General features: G+C 37.0%; 1 protein-coding gene and 1 non-coding gene across 2 annotated transcripts; one reads left to right on the top strand and one right to left on the bottom strand.

Moving 5' to 3' along the window:
- Positions 1-342: 342 nt before the first annotated feature.
- Positions 343-19,544, bottom strand: LOC104223146 (phospholipid scramblase family protein C343.06c). Its single transcript, XM_070150212.1, has 12 exons — positions 19,431-19,544; positions 16,871-17,458; positions 15,957-16,043; positions 11,503-11,544; positions 11,330-11,374; positions 5,739-5,804; positions 5,566-5,622; positions 5,414-5,475; positions 3,006-3,126; positions 1,578-1,649; positions 1,003-1,109; positions 343-856 (listed from the first exon to the last, which is right to left on the bottom strand). Exons 2-12 carry the CDS (start codon positions 17,456-17,458, stop codon positions 826-828), a joined length of 1,278 nt encoding a protein of 425 aa, XP_070006313.1. The 5' UTR covers positions 19,431-19,544; the 3' UTR covers positions 343-825.
- A 3,905-nt stretch (positions 19,545-23,449) lies between these two features.
- LOC138872237 (small nucleolar RNA R71) lies at positions 23,450-23,556 on the top strand. The gene has a single exon (XR_011400705.1). It is a non-coding gene; the product is annotated as a small nucleolar RNA R71 (small nucleolar RNA).
- Positions 23,557-23,966: the final 410 nt, after the last annotated feature.

The raw sequence follows: 23,966 nt of genomic DNA, 5'->3' as shown, positions 1-23,966 counted from the left end.
AGTCAACGATTTATTAAGAAAATTTGAGGATTACAAAGTTAGTTACATACAAATGCATAAAGTTCTATTAGGCGAGCCCAGTAAGCTGGGTGTTGGGCGTGTCCGGGCCGTAAGCCCCGATGGCCGAGGCGTAAGTCTCACGGAACTAAGCCCCACACATAAGCCCTGGGGCGTTTTACGAGTGCTCCGCCTCGGAGCGAGCTCCCGGCGAGTCCCAATTCTGCCTTTTAAAACAAAGCTACAAACATATCTGGTAGACAATTGTGCATTGGTAGCAACAGTAAAGTACATAATTGATAATTGAACCTATGATAATACTTTAAAATGTATGATTCCAAGTAGTCCAGGAACGCTTAAATTCTCAGCTGATATACATATCAAATTGACATTGACAGAACATTTCGTGTCGATTCTCAGTAGAGAAAGCACTACAAGTTCAAGGGCATAAACATCAAGTCAAAGTTTTTAGCTAAAATGCATTGTTATCACGTAACAAACCCCATCAAAAACATTAAGATGGAGGGAGCTACTCCAGCGCGAAGACTTCTCCTAACATTATCATCATCACAACAAGCTGTGTAGCAAAACCTAGAAGGCCAACAAACAGGCAGAGACTAATACTTGAAAGAGTAACCAGTGAGTACCTGACCGAGCAGCATTTTCTTACAGCAGGATGATCTTTTTCATGAGGATGATGATCTCTTTGACCAGTAGGATGATCTAAAACATAATGAAGAATACTGTAGAGATCTTGAGAAAACAGGGTCTTGATTACTCCCACTTTGGTGCTCTATACATCTTCTAGTTAAGTATACATATTTAATCTCATTCACTGACTACAACAAATGGTATTCCCCTGAGAATAAATCAAATTTGACTTGAAGTTAGCAGTCAGTTCTCAAAAAGCAATACTGTGGCAGCATATGAGCAGCTTTCCTCGTAATGGGTAAACAGTTCCTTAGTTATGCAAACACAGGATAAATCGATTACCAAATTACTCACCAGCCTCCATGTCTTGAAAAATAATCATTATCCAGAGATATAGCAAGCGCAACAGCTACTGCTCTTTCTGATAGGATTAATGGGCGAGCTACTTCCAACTCTTGAATCTACATTAATACAGAAAAAGGAATCATTTCAAAACAACTGATAAACACCAGCCACTTGTCACAATATATGCCACCTTGCATTTCTAGCTCGCTCAAGATGATCTCAAAACACATTCACATAACACAGCAACCAATAAACTATTTGACACAAGTTAATAACAATTTTCAGCTCTTCCCGCCACGGATTCACCGACTATTCTTTTGGTAAATTAGTCTACAAAAGGTTGTTTGATAGTTGAATTCGGACATTACAATATACCACAACATGAAAGGCCAATATACTTTCTAGCACCTCACAGGCTCACACAATCTAACCACACACGAAAATAGGGAGTTTTTCCTGTTTTTCTTTTTTGCTCTTTATTTTTATTTTCTTTTGTTTTTTTTTTATTGGGGGGGGGGGGGGGGAATGCTTATAGATAATTGGAAAAATAAGTGAAGGTTTTAGATATAGTAGATGTGCTTTACCCCTGTAATAGGACAAATACTAGAATATGCATTCCCGAACCGAATCACATACTGGCCAGCATCAGTGAAAATCTGTCATACAAACAACAAACATTAATTCTTCGTCATAAAAAATGATGGAAGCTGAGGTAGTATTCCAACAGGCCCAAAACAGTTCACAAAAATGTTTTCAGGTCCACCATGAACTGAAATCTGATTATGCAGCAGAAGAGACACATATCGAAAAGACATAAGTACCCCCGAACTAAAGTCTGATTTCCAACTACACACATCTTTGCGGGGGTATATTCCCCCCCCCCCGAACTATTTAAAAATGGAATTAATATTACCCTGATACTGAACAGCCAGATTTCTGGTACAACATACACGCGCTGGTGTATATTTTATAATTTTTTCCATTTTTCTTTCTCATTCTTTTCAATTTTTTTTTCTTTTTGCATTCCTTTTCGTTTATTTTTTCATTTTCTTTCTTTCTTTCACACCCATCTTCTCTTTCGTGTCTGGAATTGGGATGGATTTCTTGGGTTTTACAGTAGAAGGACGACGATGGAGGTTCAACAGTATTATCCAATTTTCGATTAGTTTCAGAAATTGCAAACTATTCTTCATTACTTTCATGTCAAGATGGTCTGCAATTTTGCCATTTAGTCTCAATTTACAGGATCGAATGAATGTTGTACACTAGAATTCATCAGAAAACATGGACTAGGCCAAAAAAGGCAAAAGTATTTCTTCAAGCAATTGGAAATTTTTCAGAATATTGATCATAAGCTTGACAGTTCACCATTTAATGTGGGGTAGTCAGCCGATCTGGTGAAAGAGGGAAGTTTGAGATGATAGATGAAAGGGAAAATATTACTAGTTTAATGTAAAAGAAAGAAAAAGAAGAAAGAAATTTTGATTATATTTCAAAAAAGAAGAAAAAAAAGAAAGGAAAAAAAGATACATCAGTTTCAGTTTTAGTAATAGTTATTTTGATGTAACTAAATATAAAGTGGCCAATTGAAAAATGACACGTCTACATATTAGTCAGCTTTTAACTCATTTTGGCCTCACACCTCCAAGAGAGTGAGCACAAACTCTGTACCACATCATCAGTCAAGGGTGTGTTAATTTCACTTTATAGTTCAGGAGGGTAATAGGACCCGAAAAGGTTACGTGTGTAGTTGAATATTCGACTTTAGTTGGGGCGGGGGTGTACCACAATGTGAGGGAAAATGAGAAATAATAAACAGCTATAAACGCAGAATTTTGACTAGGAAGTACCTTAGACCAAAGAAGACAATAAAAAGTTTAGCCTAGAGGCTAGAATGTAGAAACATTCAACTTCATGACAAAGACATAAAGTGCTTTCCCTGGTATGTAGAACCATTCTGATTCATGCATCCTCAGGTAAATATCATTAAAAGCTCGAAAATAAAGAATCACCTCAAAACCAAAACCCCTCCAATCACGATCTATCTGAGCCAGCACCTTCCCATCGATGTCCTTTAAAGTAAATGTCCAATTCCAGAAGCCAGGATTTTCAACAACAGCAAACTGCTTATTCCTACAACATGTGATAGACATGTTCTTAGTTAGGGGTGCAGTGGGGCGGGGCGAGTTGAGGCTTAACCCACAAAATTTCAACTCACCCTTCCCTGCATAGCATTTTTGTACATCTTCAACCCGCCCCGCATATTTCTTTTTATTTTCTACTTTTTAATTTTCCTATTCTGAAATTTAAGTTTTTAAAAATAATTTATTAATTTTAAACTTAGAATAAGTTAATAATGTAAATGAAACTGAGGCAACAAAAGCAATTAGAGACTTGGAATAAATAAAAGACTGCATCAAAAAGTTACTCTAGCTTATTACAAAACAAAATTTCGAAACACAAGTTCAACATAGAGAAGAACTAAAAAGTTAGATGAACACTACAGAGACAGAAAACAAAGGGAAGAAATTAACAGTACAAAATAAAAAAAGAAAAATTAAAGGAAGAAATTAACAGTTCAAAATAAAGAAACAAAAATAAAAAGTAAATTAGAAGCACAGGTGGAATCCAAATAAACCCCCATATTCAATAAATACTAGAAGGTGGAATCATAAATGAAGTAGCTCCAGGTCACTGTTTATGTTTCCCGCAATTTTTGATCTTTTCTCTTTCGTTTTGGTTTTGAGTAGGAGGGGAGGGCAAGGACTTCCTCTTCCGGGCCCTTCAAACTCCTCATCGGAAGATTTATTCGGGCAAGGTCCTGTCGGAGCCTTGGCCCCCAACTCACAATATAGCCTTGGAGTCATCGATGATTTAGATGGCATAGCAAGAAAAAGATGTAAACAATAGTTTAGGTTCTCCAATACAAGGAGTGTATTTTCTACTGACACAAAAATCTCTAACAAGATTGTAAAAAGCAAACTCCTAATATTGGATCTAATGTAAACTTAGACTTGCCACTTCACAAAAATCGCCGAAACAAAGTAAAGAATGGTTATTTATTATGAGTTGATAAGAATGATTTGGTAAATGTAACTGAAGGTTCTCCGATGGCCTGGTCAGGTTCAGTAGTTTATGATCCAACCCCGAAAAAGGGCTCAAAATCATAAAGGAAGCTTATATCTCTTAATGATGACTAATTTCATCACATCTACTGGCAGATCTTCTGATTCAAATTCTAATACCTGCAATATCTGAATCTGAAGTGACATTTGCAGATTCAGGCAGATAACATACCTATATCGCTAATCTAGCTGTCAATATGGATAGCTGGTTAAGACAAGAAGTTTGTGAAAGTTCACATACTATAGCTGATATTCAGCTACAGAGCTAAAGTAAATCGGCAGCAATTTGCTTCTTATACTGATAAGCTAAGATAGTTTCTCAATCATTTAAAAAAGCCATGGGTAAAATGTCTCTTTCCTATATTCGATTGTATCTGTCTACCATCTTACCAACAAGCACCTGTAGACATTTACCATAGCAAAGCCTTGCATAGCTATTGAATTCAACTGCTACCTGGTTCCTGTTACCTATTAACTAAGTCTAAGATAGAAACTTCAAAAATCTTTACTAGTTCTCTCAAGTCGACAACCTAAATCATACTTCATCTCAAGCAATATTCCGGTTCAAGTTTTACATAATTTTCAGGATTTAACTGACTCTCCATATTTACTAAATTATGGCTCGATTTGCATACTAATTTTTATGAATGGATCCAAAGTAAGGGTTAAATTTGGTTAATTTAGACGGAAGTGCAAAAGGTGGAATAAAAAAACTTTTCTTCGTAGAAAATAAGTAACAAGATATTTCATATTAGCAAAGTGAACATGGATTTGCGATGGCTATAGATGAAAAGCACGATATTTATTTGAAAAAGGAGGTGTCTGATGTAAAATGTCTATTACCTAGTATGATTTAACAAGTTCTAGAAGAAAATGTTACCCGATAATAAGGTAAAGCCCAAAGGTTGCTCCCTTCTTGTCGACCATCTCTCCTTTTTATAGAAAAACCAGGAGATGTGATAAATTTCAAGAACTTGATACTACCATACCACCCATGAAACTTGAACTTTTTTTTCTTTCACATTGTAGAATGTGAAATTAGAATATTTTCAGCTTTATGAACCCAACTGACTTCAATTTACATGTTAAAAACCTTAATCCAACTTAAATCCACTCTCAATTAATGAACCATGCAAGTTATTCTACCAATTTACAATCCCTTAGTAAAATCATTGTTACCGTCTCCACCTAATTCGATCTTCGAATCATACAACCCCTCGAAACAAGAGATTTGACAGAGAAAGATAAATATGTGACTAACATGAATACGTGGAAATACTGGAAAAGAAGATTACCCCAAGTACAAATCATAAATTCTCTTCCAGAGATGCCATCTTCTGTGGACAACACCAACCTCCTGGAAACATTTACAGCAAGACCTTAAAACTATTGGAATATATGAAGTAAAAAATGACAATTCACCAGAATGGATTGTAGAAGTGCATACTTTTCCATTTATCTCTCCGTAAATTGAGCTGTTGATCCACCAAAAGGGCCTCCGAACCTTATTCGACAAGAGAAGATGGCTAAAGTATATATTCGGGTATACATATATTCTGAAACTAGAGCTAACTGAATAGCTCAATGAACAATAGAAAACCCCTGTTTTGAATTTCTTACCCTAAAGAGCTCATTACCCAGGCCGTCAGTTATGCAAGCCACAAATGGACGCCTTGTACGAAGAAACTACAATAAAGAAAAACAACACATTTAGGTGAAGAGATACTAAAATAATAAAATTTCTGGAACACTCTAATAAAGAAAAAAAAAAAGAAAAAATCAGCTTGCTGCCAGTTTAAGGTATTAGTGTACAATTAATGCAACAAGATGCAGCTTCACTTGCGAAACCTGTAGCAAATGCCAGGTTCTCAAAAGCTCTTTCATCTATTGATACTTTTTTTGGGTCCCTTTTTGGGACAAGTAATGGGGAAACTTTTTTAAATGTAACCTGCACTGAGCCAGTGCTAGAAAAGGTAGTAACAGAGAGTGCAATTCCCCTGTCGGATAAATCATTAAAATCTACATCATGTAAGGTTGCACCAGAAAGCTAAAAAAGAAATGCAACTATGTTTAAGGCTAAGTATGTTTCTATTTTTGCCTTCAAAAAAAAAAATTTCCAATCCATAAAGTCCACCAGATGGCAAGGGGATTGGAGTTGCAAGTTTTACAGAAGGGTAGCTTAGTCTGTGTCTTTTCCAACAAAGTAGTAAGTCACAGGTGGATTCAGGCATTGTTCAAGTGATGCCAAGTATTGCTAAAAACACGTTCAATATCTGCCGAGTGATATTACAATGCGTTAAAAGATGATAAACATCCTCTTTTGGCTCTTCACACAAAATGCATCTACAGCAGAGTTGAAAACCCCTCTTTCGATTAAGAGGGCTGATTTTTTAAGTCGGGCCTGATTCGGGTGACATTATAGAAGTGGGGTTTTCTGAAAGTAACTGAGAGAGCGTGAGGGAAGGGTTGAATGAGCCAAAAGAAATAGCATATGGATATTTCAGTAAGTGAAAATTTAAGTGAGAGAAATGCTTTGAGGGTTAGAAACATAACTTGGAGTAATATCAGGTATTTGAGAGATGACTGACCCACGAAATTTTGAAATTTGAAAATCCTCCACGCCTGATGGGTTCTTCCCCACCCCCACCCCCTACCGGGGGGGGGGAGCTATTACATTTGTTGATAGACCATGGAAAGATCCGCTCCGAACAAAATCACCACTTTAGCTTTCTTCTTCACAGAACCACATTTGCCGAACCATAAGAAAAATGCTTTTCCACCCACACTAGAATGCACCAAAATTTTCATTAGAGATGAATTCAGGAAACCTGGGTATCTTAGAGGGTGGGTTTCGGATACAAATCCTTGCCTTTTCAGATTTACTTCTATCTATCTAAGTCAACAAGTCTTCCCAAAAAACTTCCAACTTCTTGGAAGAGATTTTCAGACCACAAATGAAGAGGTAATTCCATGAGTCTGATCCAAGTGGAAGAAAGGACCTTTTTTTCCCTTGGAAAAGCAAATATTCGAAGTCTGATCAAAACAGAAGCAAGACATGCCCCTCTAAACCCAGTTAGACTTTAAAATTGACATCGTCATGTAAACTAAGGGAAATTCAATCAGGAAAAGACCACCAAAGTGTTCTTTTACACAACTTCTATCCTCCATCTATTACGAACTCAAAGCATCACATCATTTAATAAGGCAGGGATTGGCATGTCATAAAGCTCCCTACTAAACACCTTTTGAAAAATTCTTTCCTGAACAAAGTGAAGGCTTCATTAATGAGAATTCTATTGGTTTCCTGGTCTTTTGTTTTACTGGCACGAACAGAGTCTAGAGATCATTTTCTCAATCTGGTAACTTCTGCGCAACTTTTAGGCTTAGATAGAGTCTCTAAATTGGGAGATTTTTCTATGAAATTCCATAGCTTATCTGTAATAACAGACCACCCAGAGTTCTTTGAAATTCTGAAACAGTAATTGCACTCCAACTTCTCCCCTAAGAAGTGACGATACGCAGAAATCTACCATAAACGTCGAAATTCTGGGGTAACATAATGATTGTGCAGCTACCATCTGCTACAAATGTTTCAGTGGCTCTTAGTACCAAGCAACATACATGACTTGACAAAGCCAGATCAGAAACCTTGTTGACGAAAATTCAACTAACAAATCTGGGCTTGCATTTAATCCATTCATACCTGCATTCTTTTTCGGTGATGTTCTCTATCACCTCAAAAGATTTGTTGTCCACACAAACAAAGGCATGTGTTCCACAAGAAAAAGAAAAAAGATTACAGCTTGTAGATGATCAAACTTGAAGATGACCTGAAAGCCCGTACAAAAAAGATTTAGAAAGAAAGATAAGAAAATGTGCGTTGTAGAAGATGAAAAAGAGTGAAAAATAGAAGTGGAAGAGTGGAACAGTAGTGGTAAGAGGGTGGAGAAGGGAATGCGAAGGGATTTTCCAGTCTCCCAAAGACTGGAAAGTTAGAGAGAGGGAAGAGCATCTCTCTTCCTTTTTTCTTAGTAGACGCAATACCTTTTTTAGCACCCATCTATTGATGCTTTCTTCTCTCTTTTATCTCTTTTGATAGGTAAAGAACAATACTCATTGATGAAATCTCTAAGTGTACATGACCAATTAACAGAGGATAGAACCAAGAACATGACGCATCAAACAGCAACCAAGTGTCTCCTAAAGTTCACTCATGTAGCCATCACAAGTGTATTAAAACCAACTTATCCTAACTAATACTAGGACTGATGAGTAGAGTCAAACCCATGATCCCCTTCAAGAACATATTGCCTATTTAGCCAAGCTTCTTTTTGGGCAAAAGTATTTTTCCCCAAAATTAAGGTATTTGGCCAAGCGTCTAGAAGGAAAAAAGGGTATTTTTGAGTAGAAGCAGTTTCTGAGAAGCAGGAAAAAAATAGCTTCTTCCCAAAAGCACTTTTGAGAAAAATACACTTATAAGCACTTTTTAACAGCTTGGCCAAACACTAATTGCTGCTCAAAAATACTTTTCACATTAATTAACCAAACACAAATTGTTTCTCACCAAGAGTACTTTTTTAAAAAAAGCACTTTTGAGAAAAACACTTTTCAAAATAAGCTGATTGTAGAAGCTTGGCCAAATAGGCAAATAGAATGGGTATAGCGCTTAGATGGCGAAGTGCTAAACCCTTAGTTTTAAGATAGAATGTCGTGACTTCTTGCCCCACCCTCGGAGAGAAACAAAGATATACACCTAATTGATCAGCTTTAATCAGATGTATAATATCATTAACAGCGTAGAAAGAGTTCCAACATTTTCAACGTAGTTCAATTTCTCTGGAGCCTAAAGCAAGTGAGGAGTCTCTGCCTCTCTCTCTCTCTATCTCCTCTCTGTTTTAATAACTTCTCACTGGAAGACAGTACGCATATCTGTCATAGATTGACATACAAGAAGATTATCAGGTTTCAAAATATCGTTCACAAACTTCTTGCCCAGCCTAAATTTGGAATGTGTTATTCAGTCCTCTGACAGAGAGCACTTCAAAAATGATGAACCGAAAAACTCGTGCATGGCAAGACAGGAAAAACTGGAAAGATTAAACAAGAGGGATATGCATTGACTCCAGTAAAACTAATGAAATGTTTATTATGCATGTAGTTCTCTGCTTTATATCAAATTTCATGCGCACAGTTGATAAGCAATAGTTCACCACTATCAAATTTTTTCCAAACTTTTTAAGATATTGAACAAACGATATTTCTTCATTCAGGGTAACTCATCAGCCATATTATTGGTTATTGACCTCAGGTTAGAGAACTTCTTAGTTTATCATTATTCCACTCCCGCAGTGCAGCTTAGAGAACAAACACACAAGTGCACTGAGTCTAACGCATGACAACTCCAAGCATCTTTCAACTTTAAGAGTATCTTTTCATTCTTTCCTTTTTTTGCATAGGTTGACAGAGGAGAACATTTAAGTGAAATATATGTGCACAGAAGTCAGAAAATACATTCATGAATGGCACATCATGAACTGTAAGAATATCTAGACAGGAGTGAAGACCATGAACTGGTAAAATGTCACATTCTGGCTCTTATTGAATGGTGTAGGCAATGATCATATTCCTTTTCCACATGATGAGATTAGAATTTGATGAAGATACCTTTCTCCATGATTATATATAGGGGAATGCATTATACTAGCCAACAACAGGAGAAATACCAACAATGTAAAGGAACCCTTGTATAATATCTAGCCTAATATGCCGCCACCATTCAATATCAATCTTTCATATTCAAGATCTCCTATTCCACTCTCCACATGCAGAATTTCTGTCACTTCCCATTTTGCAGCCTTCAGCACATACTGCTAAGTTAATCATATTCTCTAAGACATTGAAGAAGATAATAACATCAGTAACGCCGTCCTACAAATGAGGGTGGATATGCATCTGTAGATCAGCCAACCATCTACCAACATGAAAGAAGACCAACTACATAAATGACCAGTTTTTGTTGATCTCCATATAATGTATAAATATCTAACACTTTTCAATATCGAGCTTTCAACTTCAAAGAGCTGCAACTTGCATTGTCATATACCCCAGACACGATTTGTACAGGCAGAATCACCATCACTGCTCCCTGTTGCAGCCCTCCCCCTCCCGTTTACCAGTGTTATCAAAGGCGAAAGAGCAAAAAAGCTCGAAGGTCCATTGGGGATTTAAGCGCAAAGCGCAAATAAAGTGTGGGCTTTAATGGAAAAAGGCGCAAGGGAGAAAAAGTATAAATATATATATGTGTAGTCCAAGACTAATGATTATAAGCATGACTAACAAATATATAGACAAAAAAAAAACAATTACAATAAAGTGATATATCAATTGTTTCGTGTCGCCACTTCAGGTTATGCTCATTGGCAAGAAAAAGTATGCCTTAGAGCCCTGATTGCACCACAGAGGCGTCCGCTAAGCGAGGCGCAACATGTTTTGAGCCTCGCTTCAAGGCATACGCGTGCTTTAAGCGCGCCTTTGACAACAATGTCGTTTACTGAAGCTAAATCCATAAACTTCTATTTAGACTATTCACTTCTTCGTATACTTCTCAACCTCAAAGTGACCAACATTTAATGCATGCTACTCTCCTCTAACCACAGGATATCTGGTATAGGTTCATAGAGCTACAGATGCATTTACAATTAAAGCTTGAACCATGTCAATCATCTAAACACAATCACTCAGCCTCTACAATCTTTGGCCATTGAGAGGAAAATAAAATTAATGACACCAATTCTTTTGTCCTCCAAATTCATGCAGGTAGACCTATACCTAAACAATTTGATCCTGCTTAGACTTCTCAATCTCATTTAACCAATATCAGAGACATGGTATAGGATATTCAAAAAGTTAAAGTTGATTAAGGATGCATTGCATGCATATTCATCAACTAGAAACTACAATAAAGATATTGATTGACCATGTCAGTGAAGTAAAGCCATGTGAAAACAACGTACATGATATATGTTCATAAAGATATGCAGTTAGCTTCTCCTTTGCATTACTCTACAATACTGCCTAATCATTGAATTAAGAACATTCTTCACATCCTCATTGGAACCCAAACGAGAATAGAAATAAAAGATATTTTTGAGCAAAAAGCTAAATATGACAAATAAGTCAAAATAGAGAGCAAAACGAAGAACTGGAAGTACCTGTCTGGCAAGGACGTTACTTTGTTCACGAATAAAACCTACAGGCTAGAAAGACAATATACAAGTAAGAACTAATTGATTAAAGAGGGCGAACTTGTTAGATCAAACATTCCATGCAAGCAGTGAACTGCAGTCTTAGAAGTTAGAACTAGAAGGCGTTAGAGGTTACTTACTGACTGTGGGTAACAGACATCCATAACTGCATATCTGTTTTCCTGTAAATTGACAAATCAATCACAAACCCTAAAGTAAATTTATAGTGAAGATAAGTAGATCAAAGAAAAAGACCAAAATAGACCCAAAAAAAAAAACTGAAAACTTTACAGATATACAACCCCAAAACTTATCTCAAGACCACGATAAAACCCTGGAAGAAACTCATGTACAATTGATGTCTCTAACATCCTCTGGCATGTATAATTCAATTTGGCTTTGCAACTGAAGTAAATATTTTTGTTCTCTTTTTCTCTTCAAGCTTTTTGGGTGCTCAATAGGGTTGATTTTTGAGGAGTTCAAGAAACTCAACAAAAATAATGGGCCCGAAGCAAGCAGAGTAGGTTTAAGTAGGATGAGAAATGAGCTTGAAGCAAAAATATTGCTCTGATGGTTGAGACAAGAGAAAAACCCCGAGTGAGCGAAATGCAGATAAAATATAAAATTGAGCCAAAATTAGAGAGCGAATGGTTGCATCAGACTTCTGAATAGCAAAGGAGTTCACTAAACTTACGTTTAATTCAATATGAAAGAATGCAAACATTCAACCACAATGAAGAAAGCAGCCTAGGGGCTAGGGCCGTTTCAGTTGGAACCTCTTACATCGCCAGTAGGACATCTTATTTCCATGAGGTACATAACCTACTTAATTCTAGAGAATATCTAGTCCTTGTACAATATATTTAAATTGGTAGCCTAGCTAGATCAGTGCCTATATTTTGATCATTAAAACATAAAGGAATATCATCGATAATTCTAAAAGGAAAATGGTTCTTTCTTCAGTATATTGTTCTTCTCCCTCGATACTATTAGAGCCAATACACATTAAGCAATATAGTGCTCAAAAATCTCCCAGGGTGCCAGTGTCTCCCTTTACCTTGCTTCCAACCCAAAGATAAAGTGCTTTCCTTTAACTTTTCTCCAACACAAAGATGGAGTAATAGAGAAGAAACAATCTACTAGCTTCACATTCTGGAGGACAGCACTTTTTTTCTTTTCCGTTTGACAAGGATAACTAGTACTTCTGTTTAGCAATTCATTGTTCCTTCTTCAATCAATTATCCAAGATCAGATGTTCTAAAATATGATGCCTGAGTCAGATGGATAATGCTTAAAAGCTAGCCAATACCAAATGACTCTAAAGCAGAATCCAGTTATCCAAATAATCTTGCAAATATCTAGAAGGGTCGAGTCCTTGTGTTTAACATAAAGAAAACATAAAGTTGAAGAACAGCAAAGACAAAAAGCTTCATTTTGCAACCCCTCGCCCCTAACTATTCTTTTTCCCTTCATATGCAGATGCATATCGCTCCTCTCCCCCTCACTCCAAAAGTCACAAATTCTTCCCTCTCTCCAAACCACAACCTGCACATACACATGACATGTGTAAACATGAACACATTGCCTTGAAAGTAAGGACCTAGCATTCTTGTGATAGACATGTCCAATAAGTGGAGAACGACATTAAGCAACACTTTCTTCCTCAAAGGCAGCAACAACAACAACTACTCAATAAAATCCCACATAGTGGGGTCTGAGGAGGGTAATGTGTACGCAGACCTTACACCTGCCCCGATAGGGGCCGAGAGGCTGTTACTGATAGACCCTCGGCTCAGAAAGACGAAAATAAAGTAAAAAAAAAAACAAGAGGAGAGAATTCATTAGTAACTCCAATAGAAACCATAATAGTAACATACACATAAAAACCGAAAGATGAATGACATGTAATAACAGTAACCATAATCTAAGGCCCGGGGCTAAGACAAACAACAAGAATAGTGTGGGTCCAACATAAACTGCAAGCCATCTAAGACCAACCCTAATCCAACCCCGTCTCACCCCCGGAATGAAGTAAGGAAAGCTTTACTACCCCTATCCTACAACCCTAATGCTTGACCTCCAGGCCTTCCTATCAAGGGCCATGTCCTCGGAAATGTGCAGTCGTGTCATGTCCTGCTTGATCACCTCTCCCCAATACTTCTTAGGTCTCCCTCTACCTCTTCTCGTACCCACCACAGCCAACCGCTCACACCTCCTCACCGGTGCATCGAGGCTTCTCCTCTGCACGTGCCCGAACCATCTAAGTCTCGCTTCCCGCATCGTGTCATCCACAAGGGCGACGCCCACCTTCTTCTGAATATCTTCATTCCTAATCTTGTCTATCCTAGTGTGCCCGCACATCCACCTCAGCATCCGCATCTCTGCTACTTTTATCCTCTGGACATGGGAGTTCTTAACCGGCCAACACTCTGCCCCATACAACATGGCCGGTCTAACTACAGCTCTATAATACTTACCTTTGAGTATCGGTGGCACTTTCTTGTCACACAAGACTCCAGATGCAAGCCTCCATTTCATCCAGCCCGCCCCTATGCGGTGAGTGACGTCCTCGTCGATCTCTCCGTCCCCTGAATCATCGACCCAAGGTATTTGAAGCTATCTCTCTTGGGGATGACCTGTGGCCCAACCCTCACGTCCCCGCCTACATCCCTCGACTCAGCGCTAAACTTGCATTCCAGGTACTCTGTCTTAGACCTGCTCAATTTGAAACCCTTAGACTCGAGAGTCTGTCTCCAAACCTCCAATCTTTCGTTAACACCGGCCCTCGTCTCGTCAATTAGAACTATGTCGTCAGCAAATAACATACACCATGGCACCCCCTCCCTTGAATATGGTGTGTCAAAGCATCCATCACCAAGGCAAATAAGAACGGGCTAAGCGCTGAGCCTTGGTGTAATCCCATAACAACCGAGAAATGCTCCGAGTCGCCTCTCACCGTCCTAACCTTAGTCTTAGCTCCATCATACATGTCCTTGATCGCTCGTATGTAGGCTACCGGCACGCCCTTCGCCTCAAGTCATCTCCAGAGTACCTCCCTAGGAACCTTATCATACGCTTTCTCCAAGTCAATAAACACCATGTGCAGATCCTTCTTCTTATCCCTGTACTGTTCCACCAACCTCCTAATAAGGTGGATAGCTTCCGTAGTGGAGCGGCCCGGCATGAACCCAAACTGATTGTCGGATATAGACGTCGTCTTCCTCACCCTCACCTCCACCACCCTCTCCCAGACTTTCATGGTATGGCTAAGTAACTTGATACCTCTATAATTGTTACAACACTGGATATCACCTTTGTTCTTGTACAACGGTACCACTGTACTCGACCTCCATTCCTCCGGCATCCTCTTCGTCCTAAAAATTACATTGAACAACCCAGTCAGCCATTCCAATCCTGCTCTACCCACACACTTCCAAAACCCAACCGGAATTTCATCTAGCCTGGTCGCTCTACCCCTACTCATCTTACGCAACGCCCCTACGACCTCCTCCACCTTAATGTGCCTGCAATACCTAAAATCTCGGGGACTCTTCGAATGCCCCAAGTCCCCTAGCGCTATATCCCGGTCCCCCTCCTCATTCAGAAGACCGTAAAATTACGTCTGCCATCTCTACTTAATCTGGGACTCTCCCATCAATACTCTATTATCCTCGTTTTTTATGCACCTTACTTGGTCCAGATCCCGGGCCTTCCTCTCCCTCGCCTTAGCCAGCCGAAACAACTTCTTTTCCCTGCCTTTCTCCCTTAATTCCTCGTATAGACGACTAAACGCTGCATTCTTAGCCTCCGTGACCGCCAGCTTTGCCTCCTTCCTAGCCACTTTGTACCTCTCTCTATTCGCACTCCTCTCCTCCTCGCTTGTGCTCCCTGCTAACTTCGCGTACGCTACCTTCTTCGCCTTCACTTTACCTTGGACTATGTCATTCCACCACCAGTCTCCTTGGTGCCTGCCAGAAAAACCCTTCAATACACCTAGCACCTCTCTCGCCGCCTCCCTCACATAGTACGCCGTCGTCGACCACATAGTGCTCGCGTCTCCACTACTCCTCCAAGCTCCCATAGCGGATAACCTCCCATCCAACTCCCGGGCTTTATCCTTGGTTAAAGCTCCCCATCTAATCCTCGGTCGGCCACGAGCATACCTCTTCTTCCTCTTCATCATAATGCCGATGTCCATCACTAAGAGCCTATGCTGAGTCGCGAGGGTCTCTCCCGGGATAACCTTGCAATCCTTGCACAACCCTCTATCACACCTTCTAAGGAGAAGGTAATCGATCTGAGTCTTCACCGCCGAACTCCGGAAAGTGACCAAATGCTCCTCCCTCTTCAGAAAAGTCGAGTTCGCAATCACCAGCTCGAAAGCCTTAGCGAAGTCTAACAGTGAAGTACCTCCTCCGTTCCTATCCCCAAAGCCAAAGCCACCATGCACCTCGCCATAACTACCACCAGCCGCCCCAAAAGGCAGCAACAACAACAATAATAATAACACTTTATTATTATTACAATAATAATTGCAATAGTAATAATAATAAGAATATTAATAAGAATAAATTAGCAAACACCACAAACTTACTTGCTCAAAACCAAGCATAAGATTAGCCCACTCTATATCTCTTGTAATTAGCAAGTTAGATCTTGCAAGAAGAGGTGCAACCTTGGCCTGAAAAAAGAAAGATATTAAGATATTGGAAACTCGATGATTTTTTATAAACTATAAACAGATTACTAAGGCAGAAATCATAAAATTTTAGATTGATAACAATAGCTACATATGTACATGTTTGATTAGGAAAAGTAACAAATTACAATGAAAATTTTCCACCTGAAATAAAGAGCTCATAAACTACAAAAGAGACATTCTAGCAGTGTCTGTAAAAGAAAATATAAAGTGAGTCGTGTATACATCCTAGCCAAAGCAGCTTAAAATGTTCCCAAGGCAGTTGATGGAAGTGTGACTTCGGCTCAGCAAAGCCTCTACTGCTCACTTAGGAGCCAGGAATGCCGGTATTTGAGATGAAGAACTTGAGCAAGAACCAAGCAAATAGATATATAGTTCCTTAAGCACGGAAAAAATATCTCTAAGATAAAATCCATGAGCTGCAAATATGAGGATTTAGAGGTTCTGTCACTCTTAAAACAACAAGGTGAGTAGAGCACTAAGTAGAGCCAAAGATTTCCCATAAAGTGAACAAAAAGCCATTGGGGTATAAACACTTCTCATAGTGCATGAGTGGTATTAGACACATTATTCATTAGAGCCATGAATTAGGAAGTAAACAACCTAATCAGTTCCTAGAGCAAACACTAAACTGCATACACATTCAAATTTAAAGAAGCAACAAAGACATAAAAGATTGGCCATTTCGCAGCTAGGAGACCAATCAAAGTACTAACTTGGAAATTCAATTTCATATTGGACTCATATATGTCGAACATAAAATTCTCCATTTCTTTGCTATGAATGGTTGAAGGGTTTGACAACTCTACCTCCTCAAGTGATGTTGGCTCCAAAATACCTGTCACAGATTGGCTAGTAGGTGGTTGCTTGAGAACTGGCTTGACTTCATTGTAAGATGTCTCTTCTGGAATGGACGCACCTGAGAACCATTTTCCAAATGGAACTTGGGAAGATGTTTGACTTCCAAAACCTGTTCTTCTCTGGTCTACGGTATTTCTCAATTTTCTTTTTTGTAGTCCTCCAGATCTTTGTTTCTTTTCATCGGCAAGCCAAAGCTGCACAAAAAATTCCCTGCTTAAATCAGGACCATCTCCCGACCTCTGCCCATATTGGCGAGATAAAACAATTGCACCTGGTCCAGTCCCTTGGGCAAGGCCAGTAACAAATCCAGGCAGTTTAGCCCTCCCTGGGACATTTCTTTCATAATTAAATGCTTCAGAAGGATTTCCAGTTGGACTAAGCGAAGATGATAGGTATCCTCTTTGTGATTGTGACTGGAAAAGAGAATCCTTTGTAGCAACAAAAATCCCATCCCAAAGCTCATTTATCGTGAAACTTTCTGATGATCTGCACTTGTATCGCTTGGCTAAACAACGGAAACTGTTCCTCCAGCTCATCTGGTGATACGGTAATCTCAGTCGAATATATTATCAATCTAGATATAATGCGCATTCTTAAGTAGTAACAAGAAAACAAAAAACAATATTTCATATGGGACTATGGGAGTAGTAAATTGCAGCAACAAACCAACATATAGACCAAAAATTTGATAAATACAAAGTATATTCGAGATATCTATCTCAAAAACAGACAGACAAACAAGAATCAAGAACACAAATTGTATTTCGTTATTTGTTATAGAACACCAAAGAGAGAGAAGGGTCATCGAATTCAAATGAAGAGTTCAAGAATCAGATGAATCACTTTGATTGAATTGTCTCACCTTTACATGACAGAGTTGAATATCAAAAATATTATGCTACAGAGAATTTGTAGAACTTGTAGAGGTGTTGGAACCCCAATATCGTAAGGAAGCAATAGAATTTTTCTTTGAAGTTGCGAGAAAGAAAGATAGAAAAGGGAGAAAGACGAGTTTTTAGTCAAAATTATCCTCTTTCTTTGTGGGTAGTCTAACCTTGTCCTTAAAGTATACATTTTAGCATCTTTAATCCCTTAAAGTTTGCTAAAGTAGAACGGCTTTAATCCTTCTAACAGAACCTGACTAAAAACTAACGGTGATTATCAACTTGATCCTCCTCCTTTTGTCTGTCCCATAGTTTCTCCATTTCAACCTTCATGTTTGAAACTTGAGGCATGCAAGCTAACATCTTGTTTGGACGGTTGTTCCACATTGTATCGTATTATATTTTAATCCCAAAATAATATTTGTTTTGATAGTTTAGTTAAAATTGGTTGTATTGTATTGTTAAAGTCATTGTTCCGGAACAATAAAAAGTCCTCTTTTTTGAAACAACCGATTTGGTGTGGTGGGATTGTTTCCTATTTTTCTTCTAATTATGCCTTAACTCATTACTCCACAATTTTATTTTACCCTTTAATTTTTATTTTTTTTTGCTATTTTAACTCCAAATCTCTAATTGGTAACCTACTTTGTTTTTTTCCAAAACTTCTGCCGTCAACGCTAAAAGTATTTTACCGCCTTCTGTTTTATTCTTTCTCCTAATTTGCTTTTCACTCAATTCTAATTAGTTGTGCTCCTTTGTTTTGCCTTCCTCTGTCTCGCTCCTTTGTTCTACTTTCTTAAGGCATTTTGCCTTCTTCTGTTTTATTTTTTAAAATTATTTTTATGCATAATTTTTTATAAATTTAATATTTAAACAATTGAGGGTATTTCAGTAAACTTATCGGTTACAATACAGTACGATACAGTTAAACCAAACAACAAAATATTATTTAACAGTAACAAATAATACAATCTATCCGATCATTATATTCATAAGATGATACGATACAATACAATACATTATAAAATGATGGGGAACAATGATCCAAACAGAGTGTAAGTAAAAACGTCATAATCTTTCCAATGTCAGAATTTGCAAGACCTTATTAAGTGTAAACATGCAGACTAAGCAAAAGAAATGGCAAACAAGTGAAAGACTTAAGCTAGAAGAACTCAACAGTTTTCACAAATTCTAAACTAGATTTTCAACATGATAACTAGAGTTTGAAAAACACTCATCTCACTCGATATATAAAGTGACAGTAGATGCCACTCCTTATCTGCATAAAGCGTTGAAATCTACAAATATGCGGCTAACTTATAAAAAACAATGAAGGGCCTCATGATATCACTTGCAATTAATTTCCCTTTCAATTTTTAGCAGACTAGAGAACAAAAAGGAATTCTAATTTTTTCGATAGTTGATACAACTGTTTCATAAATTTAACGGGAAATTTTATCAAACTAGTGGAAGAAATTGAAAAAAAAAATTAACAGATGGATGGATGTTAGAAATTTTTATAAAACCGAACGTAAGTAATGATTCACAAGGGAGAAAAGTTTCTACGCACTATAAAATCAAATCCAACTCTAAAGTAGATAAACAAAGAAAATCAAAGCTTCACCTAATGCCTTTCTTCTTGCCTTTTTTCGTAATCAAAGCTTTTCAATGGCGATTGCGGTATTTGAGCTTTGAGGGTTCGGGAATGGGTTTACCTTTTTTAATTGTTGGTTTTTTTTTTACGGTGACACGTGAGTTTTAACGGGTCACCATTAGTTTTAGGCTTTTAGCTAGAGTTTGCTAGAAGGACCAAAGCTACTCCACTTTAGCAAACTTAAGGGATTAAAGATGCTCAGTGGAATATTTAGAGGACAAAATCATACTTACCCTCAAAGATAAGGGATAATTTTAGCTAAAAACTCCGACTATTATCTATGGTCGGGCCGAGTTTTGTACCCGATACTGTTTTAAGTTTTGTTCCCCGTTTAAGAAATCTGTGCAGAATTTACTAGGAAAAAAAATTGGACTAAAATAGCTTCAGTGATATCAACTCCTCTACTACATGTTATGAATAATAAGGCTAATAAAATAATTTGTTATGAACAATAAAAGATTAAAAGAGTATTGCAGAGAATAGCTGGGAGAGAGAATTCTTATTGATTTTCGGATGATTTATTATGGAATAGAACCCCTCTATAGTGACTTAGCCACCAAGTAATAATCACCAAAATCTCTCTAAAATATAGACATTAATCTTAAATACAATTCTATTTATAACACTCCCCCTTGAATGTTTATTCAATAGATAATATGTCTCGTTAAAACCTTAACTAAAATAAAATCCAGTGGGATAAAATTCTAGAGAAGGAAAAAGAGTACACATGTTTAGAAATACGTCTTTTGGTTGCCTCGTTAAAAACCTTGCAAGGAAAAGCCAATGGGACAAAACCTTGTAAGGAAAAAAGAGTACAACACATATTAACTCTTCCTGATGAGAGCATCAATTCATATCTTTGAGCCTTCGCATTCCAATCTTGTGCACCATCTTCAAAAGATCGTTGGTACAGATTTGACAAACAAATCAGCCATATTAACTTGAATGAATATATTGCACCTTGAAATCATCATTCCTGATAGATATATAATGTCTTCATATAATGTCGTGAAATGGCTTTTCAATATCTCCATAGAGGTAAAAATTCTCGCTATCATATTATCATGCCTATAGTTATAGCAAGATACAAATATGCACAAATTGCACTTAGGATGTAGTACTTCATGGCCAAGAATTCTATATGCTTTAAGTAATTTAAATCCTTCAGGGATTGTCATATAATTTAAGTCATATAAGCCATATGATGACTTTAGATTTACATCAAGTTTTCATGTCATGCTAGAGATATAAGATAGATAAAGACGATTGCACACACTATTGACTTTATAATTTCAAGTGTTTGAACTGCAGGTCCAAAACTATATGTCTTTCATATGAAACCAATTCTACTGGAATTGTTTCTTCAGACTTAAGATCTTCATATATATTTTAACGTTATCATATATGTAATCCGCGAATATTTTATATCAGTTTCAACCACCTTTTTTCATAAAGACATGACATAGAGACTTCTTTATTCATATTTTCAGGTACCTAAACCTCTCCTGAGATTTTATGAATTATTATGTCATGTGATCTTCTAGATCACTTGCCTCCTTATTACGATCATTTTGATCATTTTCTCATCTTCTTTATCAAGAATTTTTTTTGAAACCGATTTGTCTATATGCTTTAAGTATACCATAGACTGTGTCTTTCTAGGACTTATTCTAATAGGAGCATTTGCAGTGAGATATCGTTACTTTCTTTGGGTCAGCAAATGCGTCTGGCATGCTTTACAAGATATTGTAGATCAATTATCTTTTTATGAACTGCAAGTTCATATTATCTTATTTGAGGATCTATATGTACAAATTATAATTCATTCCACGTAACTTTTTCTCAATTGTTTATCTTGTCTCCCTTCATGTTAGAAAAACTAACTTACTTCCTCAACTTTGAAAACCCACTTTTGTACGTTATGGTGTTAATCAAAATATACACCACATATCAATAATGAAGGAATTATTTGTTTCCTGATCGTGAACCACTTGTAAGGGGAGAATGTAATATACTTTTGTATATAACCTATATCAAATTGATATAGATAACTTTTTTCTCATAAGCAATAGTTTAACTATTAAATGGAGGCACTCAATAAATCATTTTGCTAAACTAGTTGTGATGTAAACCAACTTATCAAGATGAACTGTCTTGAATAGAAAATATGAAAATTATGTTCAAAGTTAAATTATTGAGCAAGTTACCTCGCAAATAAAAGGTTGCAGATTAATAATAATCGTACATGTAACCATCTCATATATGCATCTTATGTGGTATACATGGCAGGTGAATGGGCTCATATTCACCTTTGATATTTTCAGTATTCATGGGATTCAATCCCAATTTTAGTTGGTCTATTAATTAATGAGAACAAACAACATAAGAGAATTCATAAAGAACTTTCTAGTTCTTTAATATTTACCCATGTGAATTCTCTTTTGTTTTTGCACATCATACATAAGTGGCTCTTCTAGAGCTTTCAATTAATTTTGTACTACTACATATTCATCAACATCCATATGGTATATATCTCTTTCAAGGAGAAAGATATACCATAATGGTCATGGTCAAAATTATATGCAAGATCTGTTTTTTGCATTACTATTGTCCTTTAATAATTACATATCCAAAATATTTTGGCGTACAATAGGTACTTAACCAATGACCATTCATACCATCATAATGATATTTTTTTTTATCTAAAACCTCTTTCTAGAGGTGAGTGTGGCATATTCACTACCACTAGCATGTTCATATTCTTTCAAGAATGAATATGTCTTCATAAATCAGATATTATCACATTCACATCATGAATGGACCATAATCATCTATATGTGCTTTACAAAATCTCATGTCAAATCGATAACAAATATTACTTTCATAGGGTGAAGGATTATTTTGAGAATCCTTATTATTCTCATTACACAATGATGACGATTATAATTTCGTCTATTACCATGTCCACATACATTGATACCTTCACGGTAATAATTTTGTCTTCTTTCAGACTTATCACATGCTACTATCATATTCTCTTAAGGGAATGAGAATGAAGCAAATTCAATGGAATGGTGTTTCACTTCTTTGCCCATAATCATACATGAATTTGATCATGGTAAGGCATAGAAATTTTACCACTTTGGTTGGTTATAATTTCTTGCAAACTCTATGAAAGTTATAATCAAAGTTTATTGTCTTTGCTTGTATTTAAAATAAAAATATAGAATTTCAAGAATTTAAAAGAGAAAAATAAAGTAAAATACTTACCTTAAATCCAGAATTTAATCATGATGGAAGTTCATGGAGCAATTGACAATCATTATGCTCAATCCCAAAGCTTCTACTCAATTGTTTAGAGTCTCGTGCTGATAACATGTTATGAACAATAAAAGATGAAAAGAGTATTGCAGAGAATAGTAGGAAGAGAGAATTCTTATTGATTTTGGGATAATTTACAATTGAATAAAACCTCTTTATTTATAGGAAAATAGTGACTTAATCACCAAGTAATAATCCCTAAAATCTCTCTAAAATATAGACATTCACCTTAAATACAATTCTATTTATAACACAATTGTAGTTGTTAAGAGTCGATGTGGGGTTGTGAAGAAAGAAGCAAAAGAATTGGCAGGTGAAAATGAACGATCCATATTGTAAGATGATTAATGAGCGTTCGATTGTGGAGATTTTGCCAACTCAGCTTATGCCAACTCAGTCATTCTGTTATATAGGTAACAAAAAGCAACGATGAGGCAACACATACCTGGTATATCCAAATTCTTTTATCTTTCTCTCTCTTCTTCTTCTTATTCTATATTCTTCTCGTTTCTAACTCTAAGTTCCTTCTTCGATTCTACATATCTCAACCATGCAAGGTCTCCTCTAGAGTCTTCTTCATCAACGGACCTCCAGCTGCATTGCTCAATGTTCTACGTGAGTCTGGTGTCAGTCCATCCCAAAAATATTGGAGTTGCATCCAGAGTTCAATTCTACTATATTGACACTTTCTGACTATCTCCTTAAACCTCTCCCATGCTTCAAACACAGTTTCAGTCTCTTTCTGGTAGAAGTTATGGATTTCTCTTCTAAACTTGCTCGTCTTAGCTGATGAGAAATATTTATCAAGAAATTTTCTAGTCATCTCATCCCATGTTCTAATTGATCTCGTGGGCAACTTCGAAGCCACTATTTTGCATCATCTTTGAGTGTGAAGGGGAATACCCTTAAGTATACTGCATCTTGTGACACACCATTGTATTAAAAGGTGTTCATAATCTCCTCGAAGTCCATTAGATGTATATTTGGATCTTTGTTCGTTTTTCCTTTGAAGACATAGTAGTTCTGAAGGGTTTGATGTAACCCTTGCTTCAACTCGAAATTGTTTGTTGCGATTGGAGGTAGTCTCACACTTGATAATCTTTGGTTGTAGACCGGTCTAGCATAATCTCCTGGTGATCTCCCAGGCCCGGGAGCTATATTTCCAAGCTGATTTACAGCCAAGGG

This window comes from Nicotiana sylvestris, chromosome 6, assembly GCF_000393655.2.
Source record: "Nicotiana sylvestris chromosome 6, ASM39365v2, whole genome shotgun sequence".
In the NCBI taxonomy this organism is placed as follows: Eukaryota; Viridiplantae; Streptophyta; class Magnoliopsida; order Solanales; family Solanaceae; genus Nicotiana; species Nicotiana sylvestris.
Note: the sequence above shows the minus strand (reverse complement) of the source record. Positions and strands in the feature narration are given on the sequence as shown.

Coding starts and splice junctions, on each gene's coding strand:
- LOC104223146 (XM_070150212.1), bottom strand. CDS start 17,458: ATGAGCTGGAGGAACAGTTTCCGTTGTTTAGCCAAGCGATACAAGTGC. Junction 5,805..11,329: donor GTAACGTCCTTGCCAGACAG/GTACTTCCAGTT, acceptor TCTTTATTGTAG/TTTCTTCGTACAAGGCGTCC. Junction 1,110..1,577: donor GTATTTGTCCTATTACAGGG/GTAAAGCACATC, acceptor GTATTAATGTAG/ATTCAAGAGTTGGAAGTAGC.